This window comes from Streptopelia decaocto (assembly GCF_964273445.1).
Source record: "Streptopelia decaocto genome assembly, chromosome: 8".
Lineage (NCBI taxonomy): Eukaryota > Metazoa > Chordata > Aves > Columbiformes > Columbidae > Streptopelia > Streptopelia decaocto.
Genome location: NC_138662.1, coordinates 17,219,180 through 17,243,931, shown reverse-complemented (window position 1 = coordinate 17,243,931; position 24,752 = coordinate 17,219,180). Strand labels below are relative to the sequence as shown.

The 24,752-nt window shown below is 45.3% G+C and overlaps 3 protein-coding genes across 9 annotated transcripts in view; 2 read left to right on the top strand and 1 right to left on the bottom strand.

Moving 5' to 3' along the window:
- Positions 1–11,122, top strand: part of PXK (PX domain containing serine/threonine kinase like) — a 36,951-nt gene extending 25,829 nt beyond the window's left edge. For 3 of the 6 annotated variants that reach the window (XM_082059701.1, XM_082059705.1, XM_082059706.1), the window contains exons 13-18: positions 342–390; positions 1,065–1,142; positions 1,594–1,680; positions 2,280–2,349; positions 3,295–3,357; positions 10,067–11,122. In XM_082059701.1, coding sequence (XP_081915827.1) covers positions 342–390; positions 1,065–1,142; positions 1,594–1,680; positions 2,280–2,349; positions 3,295–3,357; positions 10,067–10,272 — 553 coding nt within the window. In that variant the 3' untranslated portion in view covers positions 10,273–11,122. Of the gene's footprint in view, positions 1–341; positions 391–1,064; positions 1,143–1,593; positions 1,681–2,279; positions 2,350–3,294; positions 3,358–6,946; positions 7,030–10,066 lie in introns of all 6 variants that reach the window. The other 3 variants (XM_082059704.1, XM_082059703.1, XM_082059702.1) reach the window with 3 other exon arrangements.
- A 724-nt stretch (positions 11,123–11,846) lies between these two features.
- On the bottom strand, positions 11,847–16,096 carry PDHB (pyruvate dehydrogenase E1 subunit beta). The gene is made up of 9 exons (XM_082059707.1): positions 15,824–16,096; positions 15,541–15,648; positions 15,407–15,469; positions 15,293–15,328; positions 14,909–15,194; positions 14,095–14,205; positions 13,382–13,473; positions 12,795–12,936; positions 11,847–12,418 (listed from the first exon to the last, which is right to left on the bottom strand). Exons 1-9 carry the CDS (start codon positions 15,968–15,970, stop codon positions 12,273–12,275), a joined length of 1,131 nt encoding a protein of 376 aa, XP_081915833.1. The 5' UTR covers positions 15,971–16,096; the 3' UTR covers positions 11,847–12,272.
- Positions 16,097–16,369: 273 nt separating this feature from the next.
- On the top strand, positions 16,370–24,337 carry KCTD6 (potassium channel tetramerization domain containing 6). 2 transcript variants are annotated; one of them, XM_082059709.1, is made up of 4 exons: positions 16,373–16,511; positions 19,367–19,547; positions 21,629–21,736; positions 22,935–24,337. In XM_082059709.1, exons 3-4 carry the CDS (start codon positions 21,710–21,712, stop codon positions 23,619–23,621), a joined length of 714 nt encoding a protein of 237 aa, XP_081915835.1. In that variant the 5' UTR covers positions 16,373–16,511; positions 19,367–19,547; positions 21,629–21,709; the 3' UTR covers positions 23,622–24,337. The 2 variants fall into 2 exon arrangements, with proteins under 2 accessions (XP_081915834.1, XP_081915835.1); XM_082059708.1 differs by lacking the exon at positions 19,367–19,547 and having other exon boundaries at positions 16,370–16,511.
- Positions 24,338–24,752: the final 415 nt, after the last annotated feature.

The following is a 24,752-nucleotide window of genomic DNA, read 5'->3' as shown; positions in this document are numbered from 1 at the left end:
TTTTTGAGAGAGAGAGAGAGAACCCTTCTCTGCCTTTGATAACTGCACCTGTTCTATCAGCTTTCAAAATACTTCTTGCTTACTGTGCCATCAGTAGTGGCTCCATTCTGAAGGATGGATGTTGCTAATTTTACAGCAGTGCTTGGAAAATAAACAGCAGTACATAAAAACCTGTGAGAAAAAAACCACCAGTGGCCGGGGGATGAGGACAGAGAAGCAAAAAAGAGAAAGAGGGACTTAAGTGAACAGTACCAGTAATATATTCGCTGTGGTTCTGCCTGTCTCTTGGGGATAAGATTAATCTTTTTCGTTGTGTTTTTCCTTTTTCCATCCACTCACAGATTATTCAGTGACGTCCTGCTAACAAACTCCGAGAAACCGCAGTTTAAGGTAGAGTTGACCATTGATTTGCTGATGTTTGTGGAAGCGCCAGGCTGTGGGTAGCTGTGCATTGATGGACAGGCAGGATAGAGGAGAGCTGCCTTGATTTGGCTTTATGGTGATTGCCTTCAGCATTTGGATTTCTTTGCTGAATTGTACCCAAGAACATTATATCACCCCTTAGAAGGGGGACACGGTGTGACCCACCTGTGTTCAAGTGCAGCTCCTGTCTGTAGCTCATTTTTGTGACTGATGCTGCTGGTCTATCCAAGCAGAGGCTGCTGAGTAACACGGGTCCCTTGCAGTGAGAGGAAACAAAAAGCTGATTTTGCTGGGTAAGACCGTCAGTTCCAGCGCTGCAGCGCTGGGGCGTTTGAGGAGCCCCATCTGTGGCAGTTTGGGGATGTGACTGGAGTATCAGAATAGTTGGCTGGCCCTGCCATTAGAGTGGCCCTTCCATTATTTGGTGTTTCTTTGTCTCTGCTGTTAGATCTGTAGCTAGGTTTGGAATGGAAAACACGCATTTAGAGTCTTCTTTTCTCCCTCACTAAGGGAATAGCGTCAGAACTTGGGGCTTTAGATGAGCAACATGATCAGATAAGTGGTGAGATTTGGCTGGTGAAGTTGGGTTTCCCGTTATCACATTTTGTGCTATGATTTTTTTGTTCTCCATTCTGTACTAGATTCCTACTAAGCTAAAAGAGGCATTGAAAACCTCCAAGGAATGCATAGAAAAGCGATTAACAGAAGAACAGAAATTGGTAACGTCTGCATTCTTTTATTTTATTTCTTACAGACATTCCATTTCCTCTTATCACTTATCACCACATCAGCTGGCAGTGACAACACTTTTACACCGGGAAAATGAGTTTTTACTCGCTTAAAGTGATTTTGAGTAATAAAGGCTTTCATCAACAGATTTGTTTTCTCTAAAATGCAGTGTGAGGAGTTGAACAGCTGTTGGCTGTATGGCATTTCACTGTTGTAAGTGATGGTGCCTCACAGGCAGTGGCTCCTACATTAAAGGATCACTTGAACTGCAGTACGAGGCTCCACCCTCTACCAGCAACAGCAAAGATAAAAACTCAAAATAACAAAAGAGCACTGAACATGCAAAGTGACTACAGTGTGTTTCCTTGTACCCCAAACGTGTCTGATAACATTTAAGATCTTAACGTGGTCTTTTTTTCTGTTTTTCCCTTCATTCTGAAGATTCACCAGCACAGAAGGCTGACAAGAGCTCAATCTCATCATGGCTCTGAGGAAGAGAAAAAGAAAAGGAAGATCTTAGCACGAAAGGTGAGCCTTCTTTAATTAGGCTTCTCATACAGAAAAAGACTCATATCTTTTTTGAATGTTTAGCACACACAACCACAGGTATGCTGCTCTGTTCTCTCCTGTGTTTTTCTGTGCTGCTTCCTGATTGTTTTCACTTCTGTAGCAACCCAACAAGCTACTTAAGAAGTTTAAATTACAATGGTAGCAGACTTGCTTATTTGTTTAACCGAGGTTCTGTATGAAATCGGGCTTAGTTAGCACCTCGCACACAGGTGACCAACAGCCTGTGCTGCTTCCTGCTGCCCTGGGAAGCATCAGAGCCTTTTCCAGTCAGCTCCTGCATTTCTTCCTTTTTGCTGGGTCAGTTTTCTGCCTTTCCCTTGTGGTCAGAGGGCTCTGAAGGTGCCCTGCTTACTCGCCTGGAGATACCTGAGTGTAGAACAGCCTCACTGTGCTTTTCATTGTGGCAGCACGTGTTGGGTGTGGGGAGAGGGATGCTGGCTGTTGATAAACCTTGTGTGATACAGCGGGTGCTGTTACAAATCCGTGTGTCAGTTCAGCCCTTATCACGGGGAGCAGTTATTCACTCCCGCCTTCTGTTTCTTCTGCTTGCTTTAAAGAAATCGAAACGCTCTGCCTATGAAAGTGGGGAAGAACACTCAGCAAAATACAGCAACTCAAATAACTCAGGTAACTACAGAGAGAAGAGTTCTCTTCTACACTGCTATGTCAATGTTATTTCCTTGTTGCTGTCATTTTCTGGCTTAAAAGATCCAGGGTCAGCAGCAGTTTAGACATTAATGTTGTACTAAACCGGATACCATTGTTTTGGGTATTTAATAACAGATATATTGAAGGCTTTAAAATATTGTCAGTGTTAGATTTTCAGCTGCCTAATACAAAACAATGTGTCCTCTCTTCTGTGCCTCATTCCTAAAAAAACCCCAACTCTCTCTTCAATCTGTTTGACATTTGAGTGGAATAATTATAACATCCACTATTTGGGCCACTTAATGCAGCCTTCAGGGAGAAACTCCGGTGATCTGTATTCTGTAGTAAGGTGTTAAGATGAATGAGAAAATTATCTGTTTAACTTCTGCATCAGTGCCAGATTCTGAAACAACAGAGCTTTCATTTAGTTAAAGAGAAGGGTCAGTGCTACTGAACAGTGTAATAGAGCTGACTTGCCTGGCTAAAATGTGTTCAAAAGCAGCTTGTTGTGGAATAGTCAGGTATCAGAGTAACTTGTGGAGTACAGCAACTGACTGCAAATCATCTCTTAGAAGGAGAACTGGGGTGCCATCTGTGCAGTGGCACAACTCTTAAGGAGAACAGAATTTGGACACTGAAATCCAACAGCCTAAGCAACAGAAAAGAATTGTTTCCCATTGAGGAATACTGTTGAGTGCGGTTCTTATGGGTTTGGACGTTCTCCTGTGTGCTGGAAAAGCCTCGCTGGTCAGATGGGGTCTGAGTGACACTGTTTGCATGAATGGGAATCCTTGCCCAGATTTCAGTGGAAGCAGGATTGGATCTTCAGTCAATAAAGCTGGCCTGTTTCTAACAGTCTGTCTTGTCTGCCTGTGTTGAATTTTAATGTCACAGCTTTAGTTACTAGACTGTTGTTTTATTTAGCAGGCTCTGGGGCGAGTTCCCCATTAACATCTCCATCATCCCCCACTCCGCCCTCTACAGCAGGTAAGTTCGAGTCATTACAGCGTTTGTCTTTTTCTTTGTTTTTTATTTTCCTTGCCCCAACGGGGGGGTGTTATTCCCAAGGAATGGTGGCTTTCAAGAGTGGAACACAGATGGCTTTTATCTTGTGTCGGTGTGGTTATTTGCTCTCTTTTGAGGGCCATAGAGAACCCTTTAATACTGTTCTTTTTCATCTAATAACCTCTCTTGAGATACACATGATATGATTTACCCATAGAGTATAAGTGCTTACTTCAAAATCTGTATTGCTCTAGTCCTACCGACATCACTATTTTCCAGACGTTTTCTGGGCTTCACGTTACAGTGCATTTGTTCTGATGTTAATGGTCTGTTGACTTTGAAATACTGTTTGCTGACCCTTTGTTTTTGTATATTGTCTCTCTACACCTGTACTGCTGTGATTGTAGCTTCAGGAATTTTGGGTGTGACAAATTCAGTGGCTTAGGCTGCATAAACCTCCCCCATTCTGCTACAGCCCATTGATAACACCAGTAGAACTGGTAGAAACAAGTCAGAGACTGATCTGGCTTAAAAAAGAATATCTTTATTACTTTTTGACAGACAAAAATGATATATTTTCTAAAATTTTTGCCCAGTTCCCTCTTCCAGCTTGCTGGGTAGCTGTGCAAACAGTTTTGCTAAATATTTAGGACAGGTGGTGGGAAGTGGTGAAGAATCTGCTTGAGTGGGCAATAGAAATGCCTGTGAAAATCTGATTACAAATGTGAATAGGGAGCAATAGCGGATGTGCTTCAGTCTGAAAGGCTGGAAGAGGAGCACCAGCAAACAGTAACAGCACAAGGTGTTAGTGGAACACATTTCTAGGAGGGAAGCAGTCCGTGGCGTTGCCGTTTGTTATGGTGACTCATGCCATATGATTTCTAGTCCCAGGAACTTTCTGCACAGCACAACTCGTTAACTGAAGCAACACAATCAAATTTGCGTTTGCTGCGGATGATCTTTCAGAGGACACTGCAGTCAGCGTGATGCAATTCAAGTCAGGATGAAATTCAAATTAGTCGTTTCTCCTCCAGGTTGGGGGTATGTTCAAGTGTATATTTTATGAACTAACTTGTCCCACTTAGTCTAAACAAGGTAATTACTGTTATTGTGTTGCACAGTAACAGTGCTGTTCTCTGGACATACTGACTCTTAGCTGGAGGGTTTATTTCAAGTTCTATGTGCTTTTTAAAGAGGAAATAGCTAAAAATGCAAAATAAATCCTTATGCCTCCAAAATGGACAGATGTTTAGAATACCTTTTTTTTTTTTTTTCTGCAATAAAACTACCTTTTACTTACATTTTAACTTTAACATGTTGGAAGTTGGTTGAAAGCCTTTTAGAGTTTTGAGCATGCGATGCAGGTTTATGTGTAGACATGGCTCAAATGGCTAAAAATGGCTCAAGTTTGGGCTCAGAATCAGGGTCTGTTGTCACAGTGGAGTGGTCACCCTGCTGTCGGTGTCCCCATGGTGACTCATGGTGATCAGCCCCGTTTGACACGGGGCACGTTGCCCTAATGCCTTCAAATGGGAAAGTGTTTCATTGTGCCGATGGCTTCGATGCATTTGATTGGGTGGAAAGGCAACTGTCATCATTTCAGGAATGCTTTTGTGAGTAGAATTCATAGAAGAGATTTGAGATATTAGCTCTAGTGAAAGCTAGTATACTTAATGTTTTTCACCAGCGATATTGTAGTTTTAGCTGTTCTAAGCGAGTATGCTATTAATGACCCTGTTAAGACTCGCTGGCCCCAGGGTAGGCTTTCTTTGCGACAGATGATGGATCTATAGCTTGTCTCTCTCTCTTCCAGTTTCTTTGTACTTACGAAGGATCTTTACCTCCAAACCAAAATTGCTTGTGGGTATCAGTGTGTTGAGATGACTGTCAGAATGGGAGTGAGGCTTTCCATCTGTCTGTCTGGTTTGGTTGTGGTTGTGTTAGAATCATGACACACCAAAGCATCTTGCTGATATGATGCCACGGCAAAACAAAGGCTGACATGGAGAAGTGTGCCCAGCAGAAGCTCTTGCCCTTGTCCTGGCCCGTAACCAACCAAATCTGTGTTGTGTGTGGGTACGTGCAGAGCCAGAGACGCTGAGCAGAGGGGAACAGGCTCCAGGTTGAGGTGCCCTGGGGAAGGAACCTTGTTCAGGGGGTTCCTCACACTTTGAGCTGTGCTTTGTTCCTGAATAAAGGCCTTGTGAGACTTAGTTTGCAGCATGGTGCTTGGTATGGTCAATGCAAAACATAGTAAGAAATAAAATGATTGCTGGCTTCAGTTGTCTTTGTAGCGATAGCTGGAGGATCAGATGCACGACCTGCTGCAAGGGAAAGGTATTACTAGAAACGTGGCACTCATGGGCTTTTCTTATTGACTAGAATGTTTGGGGCTGGTTTTGTTGCAGATACTTGGCTAAATATAATCTTTGAAATACATTGTTTAGATCGTGGCAAGTGATTCTCATGTATTTTCCCATGTATTTTCTTCTTGAAAATGTGTTATTTTTCTTTGTGGCTCTGAGCTGTGTCTGGGATCAGAAGGGATGAAGAACACTGGGTATGGGTTATTTAAAACTTCGCTGCATCTTTTCTAAATCCAGTAAGCCCATAACATACCAGTGAGCTCTGTTACAACAGAGAGAAGTTTTGAGGGCACCATTTTTGCTTCCCTGTGGGCATAACAGTGAGAGAGTTGTACTTAACTTTAGCTGTCATTTCTGTGCCGGTTGTTCTGAATCCTTCAGTACAACATATGTTTCATAGACACCCATATGGTGCATCTCTTCTGCTCTTCACCTTTCTGTAAGACAATCTGAATGCTTCAGCAAATGCTGTTCTTGAGTAGCACTTATCCGTGGAGCATAACTGTAAATACAGGTGTTAATATGACAGGAATTGTTCCTTAAACGGAGTAGATTTCCTCTTCTATAGCTAATCCTCCTGCAGATTTCTTGCTAAATCTCTCTAAATGCACTTTAATCCTGTAAAACTCGAATTATGGCACGTGGAACTGAAAGCGTGTGTGTTGTATTTGTTCATCAAGTATAATAATGTTTATAGCATGGAAAATTGTGGTTCATTATTCAGAATCAAAGTATTGTATATGTAATATGAGACAGTCAATCTGCTATCCTCATGTTTGTCAGTGCATAAGAATGTATTGGTTTTGTACTAACTTTTCAGCTAACGGAATCTGTATTTCTTACTTTGCCACGAGAACCGGCTGATTAACTTGTGTCCTCTTTCTTTCTCTGCTGTCTTCAATAGAGCATGCATCATTTTGAACGCGAATTTTCGGAAAAGTAAGCTAATGCTGATTTATCTCTTTAAAGATGCTCTGTTTCTGTATGGGAAAGCTGAATGCAAATCTCGAACTTGCTTAGTATTGGGAGGGAATAGAAGAAAAAGATCTCAACATTCTTATGAATTATTTTAATGAAATATAGCATCTTTAAAAACTCTATCACTAAAATGACTAGTTTGCATTCCATTCTCAGCCACGTTTTTAATGCTGTTTGCACAATTACTGTCACTTTAAATTCATAATTAAGTTTTTGTTTCAATTCAGGCATCAAGTTTACAGCATCTGATTTACTTCCTATTCCTTTTAACACACTCTCTTAACAAAAATGTCCCTGTAAAAAACCCTTGGTAAGTTCTTGTTTGTGTGTTTTATTCTTATCACTGCATGAATGAGTAAAATGTGTGTTTGCAGGCAACTTCTTCCAACATATGTATTGGAAAGGTCTAGTTATAACTGTTTTTTCTAGTAAATACAGGAAAACATTTCACTGTTGGACAGAGCAATTTGAACTGTAGACATAACTGCATATCCAGTGTGAATTAAGATTTCCTTTGCACCGCTCATGTCAAGAAGGGAAGGACAGCTTGGTTTTGATTGACTAATTGAAATGAGTTGATTTGAAGATTACCAGAACCACACTCTGAATTAAGAGGTTCAATAAGTAATGCTCATAGCTAGTCAGATATCACCCTAAGGCCTGTGTGTATTTGTTTTAAGGCAGAGCTCAGGTGTAGGAGTATCATTGTCTGTAGGCGGTCTCCCACTAGTTTAACTGTACGATGTTGTCAGCAGCAAAATTTCAGTAATAGTCAGTCCGGAGGAATTTACCCAACTTACAGGAAGGAAAGCGGCCTCTCCCTCTACTTCCACGTCTTTTTGCTCCCATTGTAAAATAACCAGACCAAAATTTGAAGGTGACACATGGAATCTTGACGTAATAACACTTAGTGATCCAGGCACTTAGTGGCTTTATCGCCCCCCTCTCTGTCACGTGTCCTTTCTTTCACTGCACGTTACCATTGTATTTGTATTCCATACAGAGTCCTGGCCACTGTTTCCACGGTCATTCCTTGTGTCATTCTTGTACAACTACTTGCGTAGCCTCTTCAACCTCACTGTGCAATTCCAGCCAAAGAATCTTGTCTCTGTTCTCCACAGTTCTTGCATCTCTTTCAAGCCATTTTGTTTATGATGAGCTGGTCCTGGCCCTTTTACAGCGTTTGTCGGATCGGTTTGGCGGTGGCGCGGGTGCGCCAGTCCCCCGCTGTTCTGCTCTCTCCACTTTAACCGCAACAGTGATTATTTTACTGTAACTGTCCTCAGTCCTGTTCTTCCTTTGGCAAAGTGTCAGGATTTGCTTTCCTGTGCTTTGCTGGCCGTCTGTACACCCGTGAGGAATGGGACTCTAACCTAGGGATGGTTTTCCAGTATTTTTGATGACAAATTGACTTACAGCTTTGGCTGGTGTAAGAAAGTAGGTTTGGAACTTAGATGGCCCCAAGGCATCACTATGCAGTTTACTTCGGTTTGTGCTAACATTGTGTAATGTTTTGATTGCTTAAGAGAGCGGTCGATCCACATGCAACAGGCATGTTGAATTCTTTCTGTTGATCTCTGAAATTTCTACTAGGACTTGAGTATTTCTTCTGGAAAGGAGGAGGGCGAAGATGAGCCCAATATGTATGTCCATGTTTAGTTGTCACAGAAGGCTTTTGTGCCAATGAGAATTTCTCCTGAAGAGCTGGAAGTGCTAAAATCACAGCATGAATTAAAGTACACTGGCAAAATTGGATGCTTTGTGTGAATACTCTGCATTTTGAGCTTGCTCCCATATGGAAAAAGTCTCCTTTCGAAGACTGGTACAAACAGAACATGAGGGAGCTTTGAGTTATGACTTTCATCTAGTATTACTGTTTTTTTTAATTACAGCAGATACTTTTTGTACTATTACTTGTTAATCTAAGAGCAAGTGTTAGTGAGGAATTGAAAGAGAAGTGGAGCACAGAGAGCTTTGCCTGCTTTTTGTTTTCTGTAGCTGAGCTTTACCTTTCATTGAATACCTCGAGTCCGCGTGGCAGAATGTCCTTTACTTAAAGGATTGCTATTGCTCAGTACTTGCTTACTTCACAGCAAGCAGTTCTCCTTCAGTAATCATCGTCTCTTGGCTGTCCTCAGGTTGTTTTGTGATGTATCATAGTTCTTGCCACTCACCAATGTATTCCTCTTTGTAGGGTAGAGCTACCAAAAGCAAGTGTTATACTATATATACCATCTGTCTCTCTAGTCTTACTTTGAAGTAACTTATGATTCACTGTTGAATAGTTCTAAGGTATTAATAATTATACCCCTGCTCATTCCAGAAGAGGAGACTAGACAAGCCCTTCATTCCCCATAGACTGGGGACGTGCTGTAGATGCCACCTTCACGTGGATGTCCTGTGGGATGGCAGGCGCTCACCTCTGAAACCCTTTGCTCTGACTCCAGCACGAATCTTTGATTGTGCTTGTGTGGAAATGATGGTGCAATGTGCAGCAGTTGAGTTGCACAAGATCAGGGTGTTGAGGGCAAATGGGGCCACCTGCCTGGAGCTGAGCTGCCAGGAGACACCTCCACATGCCGCTGTTGGGCTCCAGCTTCCCAGGGAGTCAGGATGTGGAGATTGAGACATGAGGAGAAGCAGGAGATGGATGTGATTGGTGTAGAAAGCAAAAACCGGAGTGCAAAAGTGACTGGTGGGAGCATGGGAGGCAGGCACGGGGTGTGAGTGGCAGGTGGTTGTGATTCATTCACTCTGTGAAATGTGTATTTGTTATAACATGTTCGGAGAAAGTCTGACAGTTCTGTGGAAGTGTGAAACACTTCCAGAAAACTCTATCTGCAGTTACTGCTTTAAAAATGGAATGTAATCTGACCAAGCAGTCATCACAAATCCTACAGTGATGTGCTCCTTTGTCAGAATGTAAAATTAGTTGTGTGAATAAGAACAAGTAGCAAGATTTGCTTCCAGACTTTCTTACTGTTCATGACCCAAAGAACAAACTAAGTCACTGGGGACAAACAAGAGAAACTGAGGCTGGGAATTTCTGTTCAGTGATCTCCATCTCCCTCAGTACAAGACCACATTTGAGTCATGTTTGCATCCCTGAGTACTGAGGCACTTCAGCCTTTGTTTTAGAGGTGTCTCAGAAGACACAGCTCACCTGCAGATAGAGGGATCTGATCACTTGGGCATTTTTCCATCCGTTCTGTTTTTCACACTCCACTGGCTCTGAAGGAATGAGGTGACCAGTGCAGGGCTGACCCAGTCCAGCCAAGCAGCCGCAGTCCTCTGCGGCAGGACCTCCTCGGCGTAATCAAACTCCATCTTCTCTCTCAACTCAACAGGAGCGTTGTCGATACCCCCAGCACCGCCACCGCCGCCCCTGCCACCAGCAGCTCCTCCCCCGAGTGCAGAGGTGCCAACGCAGCCCAGCCCGCAGCCCCACGTCACCGCGAGCCGCGGAGCCTTACTCAGCTCCATCCAAAACTTTCAGAAAGGAACTCTGAAGAAAACACAGACCTGCGACTACAGCGCTCCCAGGATCAGCTGAGGCCGCTGGCCACGCCAGGATTCAATTCCCTCTCCCGCTCCTGTGCCGTCTCGGAATGAGCCCGATGCACCAGCACGTAGCGGCTCATCTCGCTGTAGCTCCGTTTACTTCTTTCTTCAGCTTTTCTGGAGTAGCAGCACTACCCTGAATTGCTGCTGTGCTGCGAGAACTCCGTTCTTTACTTGCTTTCAAGAACTTTGTTCTCTAGCTACAGTTTCAGGGCTACAGCAACTTCTATATAGCTGAATAAAAATCCCAAAATAGGAATGACCATGATCATGGTAAATTAATGCATTTTTTTTCCCGAAATTACAGGAACGTAGTTTTAGTCTGCTTGGTTTTTCAGCACTTTTCACGCAGTTTTAACTCATCTTGATTCTTGCGGTGCTGAATCGGCGAGTTTTGTTTTAGATAATCAAACACCCTCCTGCCCCCCAACCATTAAATGTACTGCACAGGTGAGGGAACTGGAGAATTAAATCTTATTCATACCATATTTGCTGGTGGAGTAAAAAATGCTGTTTCATTAAATTGTCTAAATGGACACCCTACCTATAACTCTAAGGGAAAGTGTTTCTAAATGAGGAAACAGTTGAAATGGGAGTTAATAGGGCACTGGGATATTACTCTTGATTTAGTTAAAAGCAAAGTTCAAGTTAATTCTACAACTTTATTGAAAGATCCTTTTTGATTTAAAACCTTAAACAAATTGCACTTTAAAGGATTATAGATAATCCATTTTTTTAAATTCAAGTACATCAGTGTTTGTTACTATGCAGAGAATGTCTGTACAAAGTTTCATGTAACCTGTGATATTCAGTCATTTTTATTAAAATGTTAATGGAATTCCTTCGGCAGCGTGGTGGTGGGTATGTTTGGCTAGGATTGCACCAGCCAACTGGACTTTCTAAGAACCTAAGAGGACTTCTGCTAAAAAGAAATGCCCTCGCCTGAAATAGCACCCGAGGTGTTGGGTCTGCTCACAGAGGTAAGTGTCTCCTCTCCAACAGTCCCGCGGACGGGCAGGCTGCCCAGTGCAGGACACGCCGCGCTGCAGTGGCTCCTCCGCTCCCGAAGCTGCTGAGCAAAGCCCAGCAGAGCTCTCCCTGCCCGGCAGGACCAGCGCTGGGCTAAACCCTGGCACACAGAGCTGCTGAAAGGCTACCGCCATGACCCAGCTCCTCAAACACAACCTCTGCTGCCGCTGCAGACCCAGGCTCAGTACGTCTGAATAAAGTAATTTATTTTGCACTGCAAGAACTATAGTTTGCGCATGCTCTTAGCCCATGTGATGAGTTTAAAAAAAGTAATAGATAAGGCAAAGCATCTGGGCAAGTATTTTTTATCACTGCATGCAGCAGCTAGTAGGGAAAAATTAGGTAGTGTCTTCCATCACATACTGAAGAGGATCAGGACCTTTGTTTAAGCTCTTGTGCAGAAGCTTTCCTGCAGGAGCAGAGCCCTGTTCCAGCTAAACACATCAGCCATCTCTTAGCCCATACTGCAGGTTTCCAAAGCCCCTTTGCACAGGCAGTTGCACTCAACTGTTGAACCGAAAACAAGGCTTCGCTCACTCCAGTTTGACCATTCACCTTTAATAAGCCTCACGGCCTCCAGGAGAGCTCTACAGCATCTTCCAGAGCTGGACTCTTGCTGCGGTTCTTCACTCACCCACCGCTACAGCCAGGTCACCACAGCTCGGCCGGTAATTACAAGTCAAACAGAAATGGAGGATTTTTTTCCTCACTCCAAATTTAGAATCTGAATTCTCCACATACAGTAGCGCTAACCCACCTGAACTGTCGAACAGACAAACATTAGCACATCGTTGCTTATACAAAGTGTGGCGTAGAGGGTAACCCCATATAAATATTCTGGGAGGTCACTATACTTTGTCCACTGTACAAAAGTTCATGTAGCTATACAATAAAGTTACGCATACAACTTGCCCGTCACCATTGATAACTTTAAAGCGGGACTTTAAAACATATATTTACAACTTAGATATTCAAAGTTTTCTTCACTGCAAATATTATATCCTTCACTTGCGGTGTGCAGTTATCTTCTAAAATTTTTGCATAAGGCATAGGAACATCTGCACCGGTACAACGCACAGCTGGAGCATCCAAGTAGTTAAAGGCAGGTCCTGAAACAGAAGACAGTTGTCAGGTTACTATGTACTATGCTTTTGTCTCAACTCAATTTCTAAGTCCTGATCTATTTAAACAATTTTGTTCCTGTAGCTCTAATGTTCCAGAAAGCAACGTTCCTGCTCATTTATCTTCATGTACTATGGTTTAGACAGAAAGTTTCCATCCTGCTTCTCACACAGTCAAGTTCGTGAGGTAAGAATTACAACAGAACACGAGCTGGATCCACACTGTGAAAATCTCTAGAGCGTGACAGGTGGGCTCAGGCTCCTCAGTTATAAACTCCTAACTTTGCTTACAGCTGGTTTTATCTGAAGTCATCAGGATTTAGACTAGGGAATGAGGGAACGTGTACACTGCAAAACTCGGTACCTTCCATGATCCTGGCACAGATTTCAGCTCCTACTCCAAACTGTGGCCAACCTCCTTCTACAGTTACAAGGTGGTTTGTCTTTACAACGCTGGCTTCCACTGTTTCAATATCCATTGGTCGAATGGTACGCAGATTTATAACCTGGGGAAAAAAAAAGGTACTTCTTGATTTTTGTCCTTTAGCACTTTATTCTGACTTTGAAGACAAGACTTAATAAAATTTCTAACTTTTTATCCTGACAGAGACTGTGCAGAACAGTTTCTGGTGGCTCCTGGAACACCCCAGATCAGTGAGTCTTGCTGTATCGAGATACAACCACACTAATACATATTGTCATTGTTCTGCTTACCATGCAGCTGGCTCAGTCTCAAAATCATTAGCAGTTCTGCTTTAATTTTGTGATGAAAAGGTCAAATGCAGAAACATGAAATTCCCGTGCTTGGCTCACTAACTGTTAAAGCGTTTACAAATAAAGAAGCTTATAGTAATTACACTGAAATTTTGCAGAGCTTGAACAAGAAGACCCTCTGTTGTTGTTTTTTTTCCCACTTCAGGAAAAGAGAAAACCAATAGAACTGCCACCCACCTCACACTCTACACCTTCTTTGGCGAGTACAGAAGCTGCTTCTATACAGTGTCCAACAGGTCTAGAGTGTGCCACTAATGTAACGTGAGTGCCTAGAACAGAAACAAGTGTTAAAAAAGAAAAACCAAACCAAAACCAACAACCACCACCACCAAAACCAACCCACAAAACAACAATAATAAAAGAACACTTTAAGATTTAAAACTTTTTTCTGGACCTCAGGCTCCTTTCAAGGTAACATTAGGATTCTCTTGTAAATTTAAGTTCCTTAAGTGTATATGAAATGCTAAGTATTCTACACCCATACACTACGTAAAGACACAACTTTACCCTTCAGTTCGGGAAACTGAGGAGATATTATAGTTTTCAGATTACCCTTTTCAAACATTCATATAATTAAGTGGTGAATTCTGAACAAATGGACTGAAATATTACAGTGATCTCTTCTGTGTTTTTGACAAAAGTTACACACTAAGGTAATCTCTGTACTAAGGAACAAATCTTTTAGAAAGGTATCCTTTTAGATAAGATAATCAAGTGATTTTTCTTTATATGGGCAACAGAACAATCACATATGTTACAGGATAAAATAACATTTGAACACTTAAGACTTGAAATATTTTTGTGTGCCCCACGGTGGCAGTATTCTGAAAAAAACACCATCAATCCCCAAGCAGCTCAGTTAATACAGAAACAAACTATTCTCAGCTTACCTGGCCTTTCTATTTTAGCTTTTCCGATTGGAACAACAAAATCCTTTGACTGTGCCTGCTCAGACAATTCAAAGGCAACACCATACAATAATTCATTTTCCAGCATCACAACTAGAAGAAAACATATTTGGATTAACATGTACATCTGCAGACAGAGGACTGTCCTGATTAATGGTAATACTGCAGCAGAGAAGCTCAGGATGTGAAGCCCATTAGGCAACAAGGACCTGAGTGTGTTTGCAGAAGGAATTAAAAAAAAATAAATCACAGTATTTACTTCAACACTGAATTATTTTAAAATACTGTCTAGAATCAGTCTTAAATGAGATCAGGTATTTAGCTTTTGGTACATGATGGTAGAATCGCTAGTTTTAGAAATCTCTTAGATTTTGCATGCTTGTTTCAGAAAAATAAAGACAAAGACGTTTGCAATTTATCATTGGAGTTTCATGATCTGTAAAAATTAGTAACACAGACATTGTATATGCACCAACTCCTCACTCATCTTCATCCTTTTGAAACCCTTTATGTTAGGATTCATAAATGGTTCTAAGTTTCCTGATTGGTACCAAAGGAGCACTAAAGATATATATCTGACTATAGCACAAAGTCTATTGTGAGCAAGGCAAGTGACTTAAGAAAATAATAAATACTTCTGTGCCTTTGTAAGTGCCCTAAAACTGCAGTAAAGCAACTTTAAGTGTTTTAGGACTTAACAATATTTTTTTGTTTGGTTTAAATAGGGCAGAAGAAGAAAATAAACATTCTTTTCAGGATCAAGTGGTAGGTACTGCCACGATCTCCCCGTGTTCACCTGGATTATCATCCCGGATTGCTGATTTCAGCAGACCTTTAGCATCTTCTGAGCTCCAAGGACTAACAACTTTCAGTCCCGGGCAGTGTCCATACCAGGCGGCAAAACATTGCGAGTGCTGAGCGGCGACTCCGGCTGATGCCCCGTTGGGGCCCCGGAAGACGATGGGAACCGCGATGGCTCCTGCGGACATGTAACAGGTCTTGGCAGCGGAGTTTATAACCTGATCGATGGCTTGCATGGAGAAGTTGAACGTCATGAATTCACACACTGGTCTCAACCCCGCCTAGTGAACACATTGAGACGTATCTTAGTATGTTTGTATATGAAAATAGTTTATTTTGAGTGTTTAATTCAGAAGTAAGAGAATGTGAATCTACAAACCATAGCAGCACCCACAGCGATTCCCGCAAAGCCCATCTGGAAGAGAAGGAAACCGAGGGTAAGTGCAGGGGAGCGGCTGAAGGGATGGCCGGGACGGAGCCGGGGCAGCCTCACCTCTGAGATGGGGGTGTCGATCACCCTCTTGTCCCCGTACTTCTTCCAGAGTCCCCTGGAGATCTGCGGGGCAGGACAGAGGAGTCAGGGCCCGCCCGAGGCCCCTTCCCGGCCCGGTAAAAGCCGCCACGCACCTTGTAGGCCCCGTCATACTGAGCCACCTCCTCGCCCAGCAGGAAGACGCGCTCGTCCCGCTCCAGCTCCTCATCCAGCGCCTGGTTCAGCGCGTCCCGCACCGTCACCTGCGCGACACCGGCAGCGGGCAGCGCGGGGGCACGGCCCGCACCCGCCACGGCCGCGGGGAGTTCCCGCGCCGCCCCGCGCCTCACGGCCCGCCCGCCCGCCCTGAGCGGGGACAAGCCCCTCTCCCCCAACCCCTCTCTCCGGGGTGCCCCGTCCCCGCGGCGGCCGCGCTACCTGTGCGGCGGCGGGTGCGGAGAGGCGGAATCCCCTGCGCTGCTGGAGCGGGCGCCCGGCGGCGCGGCCCTGCGGCGGGAGGCGGGCGCGCAGCGGTGCCCGCAGCCCCGGGGCCAGCAGCCGCAGTGCCGCCGCAGCCGCCGCCATCTTGCCCGTGTCCTCTACCGCCCGCGGCCCCGCCCCCTGCCAACGGCTTCGCCACGCCCCCTGAGCTCTCGCGAGAACGGGCGCGCGCGACGGCGGAAGGCGCGCGGCGCGAGCTTTATACGTCTCTTCCGGTTTCCCTGCGGTGGCGGCAGTGCCGGGCCCGCTGGGGGCGAGCGCGCTCCCGCCCTGCGCCGCCGGGGACGCGCATGGCTCGGGCTGCCGCGCTCCAACCGCGGCCGCGGCTTCGCCTCCTGGCGACGGGGCTGCCCGGGCCGGGACCCGCCCAACCCCCGCGGTGACGCCGCGGCCGGGAACGGGGCCGAGGCGGGTGCCGAGCGCGGCCACCGGGGCTGGCGGCCCTGAGGTGAACGGGGGCGGTGATCGGCCCTCCCAGCCCCGCCGGGAGGGGGCGCGGCCGCGGGGCGTGGCCCGGTCAGGACACACCTTCGCTCCGCCCCTGCCGGCGGCTGAACGGGCTCACGCTCAGTCGTCCCCGCCGCTGCCGCCGCCGGGCTCTGCCTCAGTGCCGGGAGTTGCGCCCGTGAGTGCCGGGCCGGGCCGCCGCGGGGCCGGGGGTGCGGGGCCGGGCGCCCGGGGCCTGCCCTGGTGCGGGGGAGCGCCGAGGGACCGGCCGCCTGGGGCCCGTGTGGGGCGGGGTCCCCGCAGCCTCTGTGGGGAGCGCCTTGAGGCGGGACGGGCCGGTCCCCGGTGCGGTGAGGGACGGGGCGTGGGGTTGGGCTCCCGGGGCATTTTCGGTGCTGGGGAGGGTTGTGGGGCAGGAGGCCGGGGCTCCGGGGTTAGGGTGGGGATGGGACAGGCGGTGTTGGGGTCCTGTGCCCGCCTGGGCTGTGGGAAGGAGCGGGAAGGATGCTAGGGTGGGAGCCGGGGTGCCTGGGGGTGATCTTTGGTAGGAAGGGGCTGGGATACCTGGGTCTTGCCCCATGCGGGAGAAGAGAGGGTTGTCCCGCCTGCCCGGGAGAGAAGGCAGAGCTGGGACACCGGTTTGGGGTGCTGCACTGGGGGCCTGGGCTCTTGGGTCATTTGCTAAGGGGAGGCAAAATGTCTGGGTTGGTTTCCAGCATCTTTGCTGAATCATTGTGATCCTGGGGAGAGTTCTTCCACCGTGAGCTCTCTGGCTCCTCTCTGATGGAAGGTGGCACTTCCCAGCTCCTGCTACAGGCCTGGGCCCCTCTCTGGCCGGGGCTTACGGGGGGATTTCTGCCCCATCTCCCTGTTGCTCCTTGGTCCATGCACGTGCTGAGCCCCATTGGTGTGTGCAGGGAGGTCAGTGTTGCTGGCACCTGCCAGCCTGCAAAACTGTTTGGAGACACACTTCCACATGCAGACAACTACTGGTTCATTTCACAGAAGCTAAATACAGGGGTGAAACCCAAGTGTTGTTATAGGTGTGGAAAACCTGGGTGCCTTGGGTTGTTTCAACAGCACAGGGCCAGCAAGGCCAGGCTAGACACAAGTGTCTTCCTTTGGCTCTTGTGAGAGGAGGCCTAAAGTGATATCGTGATGTGGGCTCTTTGGATAAGTAGCAATTAAAATAAAAGTTTGGAACCTGGACTTAAACCAGGATGTTGTAGAGCTCCTTAGAGGAGGGAAGGAACTTCAGGAGCTTGGAACTTATAGTGAGGCAATTGGACATAAAGGAGTGAAAATGCTGGGTGGCTGGTATGAGTGTTTGTATTAGTAAAAAGCAACTAAAGAAAAGCAAGAACTAAGTTAATTTTTAATAAACTGTATTAGTAATTGCAAACCTGACATCTGTAGAAGGTGATGGCTGCTTTCTTTAGTGAAGCTGATCTACTGAATTACCCTAAGATTCGTTAACTGGTTGTTTTAAGAGCTTCCCTCCTCCTTGCTCCTTTGGTGAGGTAGCGCGGTGCTGGATCCTCACTGTTTCTCTTTGGAGACTGTCTTCTCACTGTACGGTTTGGTGGAGTACAGTCATCCCTGCTGCTAGCTTGGGTTTTGTCAGTTCAGGTGAGTCACCCCTAATGATTTACAATAAAAACTTGCCTTTCAAATGTTATGCGTGGCTGGAGAATAGAGAGGTTGTCCGTGTGCAGTGTAACTGTGCGGAGGGCAGGAGTTTCTTTTCCTCGTCTTTTGAGATCTAAGTGTGAGAGGCGGCGAGCTCGCTAAGTGGATGAGTAGTTTGAAATACCCTGTATAAATACAGTGCTAGCTTCACTCTTTTTAATTTTTAAGTTGCCATTGGTAAAATTCCCATCAACTCTATATTTGACCTAGAAATCTAAGGTAACTCTTGAGGTTAAGCACCTTGTCGTGTAACCTTGATACCAAACTATCCGTTAAAGACTAGCGCCACAAATAAATCCTTTCATTCTTTTCTTGGAAGAACTAGATGAAAAACATTCAGAGCAAACCAGGTGGCGTGTGCCTCTTGACTTTTACCTGTTAGATGTATTTCTGCTCCTCCTTTAAGTAGCTGTGTACAACACAAACAGTGTGATGTTCTCCAGGTGCAGTGCGTAGCCTGTGGCCCTGACCAGATGTGGAGCACATGGTCCCAGGAGCGCAAGTGCTTGACGGTGCTGCTCGTGTCCCCTGGGCCTGTCCTGAGCCCACATGTGTGTGTGTTCACAGATGCAGATGTTCGGCTGACTCTCATTTGCTTTCTCTGAATTTCAGCTTGCAAAATGGTTGTGTGTTAGCAGCTCCGTTCTGGGAAAAGCGCTGCTGAAGTTAATGGGGCTACCTGTTTTGGTGGTGGTGCTGGTAAACGGCCTTGTAATCCTCTGAGTCATAATATATGAAATAAGAGCAAGCATTTTATAAATGCAGGTATCCAGTTTGGTGTATTAAGTGTAAAATGATGACTTGAGTGCTTTTCTGCTCACCTTTCATTGCGCGGTTCTGAGTCTGGATGTGCTTGGTGCTGTGCTACGGCAGCAGCTGTGATCACGATGCTGTGTTGTCTCCCTGCTCGCAGGAGAAGCTTAGCGACACCCGGGCTGTGGTTTGACACAATCAGCGCCCTTCTGCTCTCACCACAGGATGTCATCCTGCTTGGCTTAAATGGTGTCAGCATTTTGGCTGAGTTTTATCTTAAATGAGTATTTCTTGTGGTTATTAAAGATGGGCTGTCCTGGGATATGGCTGCACGTCGTCTGTTCTCCTCTGGATGCGAGTGGCCACGTTAGTCAGGCTGTCCCTGGGTGTGGGATGTTGTGTGACATGGAGACAAGCTGGCTGGAGGCTGCACATCCCAGGACGCGGATGGAATGAGTGTCTGCCCAGCCCTGCTGATGTGTCGCTGTATTTCATTCAGGAAGGATTTAAAGCATCACTAAAGGGGCGTATGTCACGAAGGGTGCACGTCCACACCTTTGTTGTGATGTGGTTTGCTAATCCTCATCTCAGGTTGTACCTGACCGGAGCTATTTCTGCCTGTGAAGCTGTCTAGAAGTTCCCAGGCTGATGAGGGAAGCAACAGACAGTTGCGATCACACTCAGCCACTTTGGGACGGCCTCTCGATATCATCCCTTCGCGTTGTGCATCTCGCTGCTGTGCTGTGTGTGCCTGGTGACTCCTTACGGAAAGGTCAGTAGGACTTCTTGATGCCACTTGCATGTTGCGGGCTGGGTTTGTTTCAGCTAATTGCTCTCATAAATTATTCACTCCGGTGTTACATAGCAGTGCTGTGATCAAAGATTACTTCATGCTTTCCTACAGACAGGCGGTGTCATCTGTTTCTTTCCCCCATAAAGTCCTGATTCATCTGTGGTGTGGACTTAGATGCTGACCAAAATATCTGTCCATCAGTTTAAGTAACTCTGATGGACATCTGTCTGTCTTTGAAATATTCTGAGTGTAGCTCTCCACTTAATTTCATTAAGACTGCAAATCTCTTCTGTCATGATTACCAGGGAAGTTTCTGGCTGGCTGCACAGTTTCTTTTCTAAGTGAATTTTTTTATTGAATATCAGAAACCTGTACCAGTCTCTCCTATGGTTTTATGCATCTGTGTGTTATACTGGTGTTGTACTTGACCAGAATAATACCTCTAAGTATATTTTCCTTAAGAGAAAAAAGTACTGGAATTTAAAATGTCTGGGCTATTGATAAAAGTTAATGAGCTCTACTTGAATGACAATTTCAAGTAAAAAAAACCTGAGTGAATTCATTTCTTGGTTTGTGAGCAGTTAAAAATAATTACAGAGGTTGGCAAAAGAGCTGGTATTCCAGGTTTATCTGCTGTCAGGGCAGGGGGAGCTTTAATGTACTTTCTTGAGGCATGATCTGTCTCTAATTTGTAAAAACAGGATCCTGGTATGACTAGTTCTGTATCTTAGTATTCCTTAGTCTTCTGTTGTCTGACCTCACGATTTTCATATACTGGTCTTGTTTTTTCTACTCTTCAATACATCCAGAGGCAGCTGAGGCTGTGCCCAGGCTGGGGGTTTGGGCAGAGCCCACAGAGCTGGGACGTGCTGCCTTGTTCTGGGGTGAACGAGACCGACCTCGTTTGTTGGGAATGAGAAGGGCAAGTGATCTTTTTGGTTGGCAATGAACTGTGGAAGTTGTTTTGGAATATGGGGCTCCGGCTCAGCTAAATCTTTGTGCTGCTTATAGTTCAGTGAGCATGTGTTGAAATTTTTTGGTAAAGACGATGGGAATAGAAGTCTTGGTAACTGTGTGGTCTTTGAGATGTAAAAATAAACAAAGCTGAGAAGCTGTACCCTACTTAAAACAGACTGACCTAAATTTTCGGCAGTTCTAGCAGAGAGGCAGGTTCTGGGTAGGGATAAAGGCTTGTTGACAACAGGCTTCCCAGTCCACGCGTCGCTTGCTGTGGAAAATCTCCACTGGTGTCTGGGGTCATTGCTTCCCCCTTCTCGAGTTGCACAGCCCGGGCTGTGGGTTTCCCTCGTTGCATCCGCGTGGAGAGTCTCCTCTCGTTATGCAAGTCAGCAGCTCAGCGTCTTCTGGGAAGTTACGGCATGAACCGCTTCTCAAATTGCTTTTGTTGGAGCGTTGTTGAAAACATGTTTCATGTCCTTTGGCTTATCCCTAAAGAGATTTCTTTCGAGAGTGTCTGTGAAGCCCACTCGTACTCTTTGTAGATTAACGTTCTTGCCATCAGTTGCAGTTCTCCACTACTGAATTATTAATTCTGCAGTGAGATTCTTTTTTCTTCTTACTGTCCATTGACTTTCATGCCTGATTTATTCTTCTGCGCAGTTTGAAACTGGAGCACGGGAATTTTGGCTAATATTAACGGATCACGTGTATGACCTTGGCGGCTAAATAAACTTTTTTAGTTGAGAAAAGGGAATCTGTCTTTGAAAGTACTCACAGTTTCCCAGGTGAAAGGGAGTCCATTTGTGAACGTACGTTATCCTTAGAGGCACGTTGGTTGTTATTTAACAGAACTGGCATGGTCAGGCAGCTGGTGATTACCCGTGTGCTCCGGAGGCTGCCCTGTGGGTAGCGGGAAGGGAGAAGGAGGGAAAAGCTCGTTTGTAGTTTCTCCTGCTAATGTGGCTTTGTAGCTGAATGTTCTCCTGGCAGAGAGCCTGCCTGTGATTAGGAAGCGTTTCCCTCGGTTATCCTTGTAGGTACTGACGGTCTGCCATGTTTTGTTCTTTGTTTTGTGGTGTTGTGTGTGCTTTTTCCTGCAGGAAGATAAGAAGAGGTGAATTGCGTATCCTTTCGGCAGCCTTCTGTAAACTTGGAATACCGTGGTTCAAGCAACTGAACAGATGGATAATGGAGACTGGGGATATATGGTAAGTGACCTGCAGATGTGTGCGCTGTGCGGTACAGCTGGGCTTTCGAGATCCTGCGCTAAGAGTCCTTCCAGATCTGGCTTGTTTAGATCCAGAGCTTCAGTCATGTGAGAAGGAAACTGTGCGTGTTAGGACAGCTTACTGACATTCTCTGGAGTGCTTTGCCTCAGATGCTGTTTGTGGGGAGAGCTCAGGTTCGTATTTCATAGGTACAATCAGTGAGTACTTAACTGACTCCTTAAGCTCACGGTTACTGTTTTCCTAATAGACAAAAACTGAAAGTAATTTGTGCTTCCTGCATATAATTTTAAGGACTTTGTCATTTTATTTATAAAGAAAAACATTTTTCCTTGTAAACCCTGTTTCAAACGAGGCAAATCCATCTTATTTTTCTCTTCCCTTTCTCTAAACATTCTGCTGCCATGCATATGTCTCTTTTCTCTGGCTGGCCTCAGTCCTGGTTGTTAGGGTTGGTGGCCAGATGGGATTTATGTTCCTTTCTCTCTTGCTTCCTCATGTGCTATCTGGAAGCTGATGCAGACGGGTTTGTGCTCTGCCTCTTTCTTCCATGCAGCATGCTAATTTGCTAATAAATATTTCTTTATAGAGTTAAAAGCTGAAAGTTTTTTCGTTTTCTTGTTTCAGTGATGCCTCTTAATGAGTGCATGGGTTATTTTGATTGTGAGCTCTTGGTCCTGTGTCTAAACTTGCACCATCATCCTCTTCTGAGGGGGAGAGAGAGGCTTAAGATTTGTTCAGCTGATATTTTTCTTCTTCTTTTTGTTTGCTCTAGAGTGAGAAACAGATTGAAAGTAAAGAACACTGACAGGCCTCATTCAGACTAACTCGTTCTTCAGGAAATCTCTCTGTTCTCATTTCCCCATCTGTAGAATAGGAAAAAAAACTTGTTGCCCAAATGCAAAACTTCAGTGACAGTAGCTCACTTGTTAAGATTTCCAAAGCATTCTGGAAATGCACGTTCTGAATGTTAAGTATCATCCTGTCTGGTTGCCAGTTGTGCCTTGGCTGCTGGGTGGCTCAGATTAGTTCGGGTTTAAACACCACTTAGAGGCTTCGAATGGGGAAGTGTGACTCCTCAGAGCCTGCGGTTTTCAAACAGTATTTGCCATGTGTGTCGGTGAGGGGATCGAGTGTTCTTGCAGTGGCTTGATAAACTCTGCCATTTCTCTCTTTCTAGATGACTGATCCAGTCACGCTAAATGTGGGTGGACACATGTACACGACATCCCTCACAACTCTCACGAGATATCCTGACTCGATGCTCGGGGCCATGTTCAGGGGAGACTTCCCCACTGCCAGGGACTCTCAGGGCAATTACTTTATTGACAGAGATGGACCACTTTTCCGTTATGTTCTTAACTTTTTAAGGACCTCAGAGCTCACTTTGCCACTGGACTTCAAGGAGTTCGACCTACTTCGGAAGGAAGCGGACTTCTATCAGATCGAACCACTAATTCAGTGTCTTAATGACCCCAAGCCGCTGTATCCCGTGGATACCTTTGAGGAGGTGGTGGAGCTCTCCAGCACGCGGAAACTTTCCAAGTACTCCAACCCGGTGGCTGTCATCATCACGCAGCTCACTATCACAACGAAAGTCCATTCCTTACTGGAAGGCATCTCAAACCACTTCACAAAGTGGAATAAGCACATGATGGACACCAGGGACTGCCAGGTTTCCTTCACTTTTGGGCCGTGCGATTACCACCAGGAAGTGTCGCTCCGAGTCCATCTGATGGAGTACATCACAAAACAAGGCTTCACGATCAGGAACACCCGCGTTCACCACATGAGCGAGCGAGCCAACGAGAACACAGTGGAGCACAACTGGACTTTCTGCAGACTGGCACGGAAAACAGATGACTGATTCTGACTCTGCAGGAGCCACTTCAGTGATTAGCGACTTAATTGGACAGTAAACCCGAGAGAGTCTGGATTTTGACTAAAGCAACAATGTGGGCTTTTTTTTATACGACTATTTATTGTTTATCCATAAGGACTGGAGGAGTTTCCTTCTCTAGCAGCTCTGTCCTTTTGTCCCGTTCAGAAAAAAAAACATGCATGTGCCTGTTCAGTCAAGACACCTTTTTGTTTGAGAGAGGGAGTCCGAAGAATTAGTACGATAGGGTATTTTGTGTCATTAACACAATTCTCTGACGCAACTTAAAGTGCTAAAATTACCTCCGTTAAAATGGGTTCTAATCCATCTAATGCTATGATACTGGGAGCAAGAAACAAACAATTTAAGATGCGGTTGGGGAAAAGCTGCTATCATGTAGACTAATTTAGTTTCTAAATCAATAAACAGTATTGTAATATTCTAGGAAAACCAATCCCACCCTTTAAAAGTACTTGATAAGTACAGTTTCTTACAGTTATGACAACTGTTTCTTTCTATGCATATAAATCAAGCAACCAAATATTATCTGTAGCCATGGAAATATGATTAGAAATATTTATATTGGATTCTAAATGCAAAATGTCCCTGTGGTAGAATTCTTATTTTTTAATGCCTGGTGCAATATTATTCCCAAGTGTAATGCCTGCCAGCAAGAAGCTAATAAAAATGTGAAATACAGAATACTATTTTGTATTTTTTTGTTTGTTTTCTTGAACTCTAATACTTAAAAAACCAAAACCAACCAAGCAAACCCACCCAAAACCTGTTTTTCTATTCTGCAGAGTAGTTCCCGTGCTCTGGTAGGGCTCCGTTCTTCTCCATTATTGATGTACTTTGATCCTTCTTGTCTTAATCAGTTGATTTAACTGTCCCTGTTACAGAAAAAGCTTGTGTTTTGAAAACTGCATGACGGTGAACAAAAGAATGGCAAGTGTGTGTACTGGGGTAGGGGTGGAGGGAACACAGAGCCTAAATACTTGTAGCTGCTGAGTGGTGGTGTCTGGTTTGTCAGCGGTTTATCTAGTGACTTTACATAATTTTAGCCGTGGAGTGCTGTTCTGATGATGTTCAAGTCAAGGCACTTGGGTTCTGTATTTT

Coding starts and splice junctions, on each gene's coding strand:
- PDHB (XM_082059707.1), bottom strand. CDS start 15,970: ATGGCGGCGGCTGCGGCGGCACTGCGGCTGCTGGCCCCGGGGCTGCGG. Junction 15,470..15,540: donor AGTATGACGGGGCCTACAAG/GTGCGTGGCGGC, acceptor CCTGCCCCGCAG/ATCTCCAGGGGACTCTGGAA. Junction 14,206..14,908: donor AATCCGGGATGATAATCCAG/GTGAACACGGGG, acceptor GTTTTCTTCTAG/TTGTGATGCTGGAAAATGAA.
- KCTD6 (XM_082059708.1), top strand. CDS start 21,710: ATGGATAATGGAGACTGGGGATATATG. Junction 21,737..22,934: donor ATGGAGACTGGGGATATATG/GTAAGTGACCTG, acceptor CTCTCTTTCTAG/ATGACTGATCCAGTCACGCT.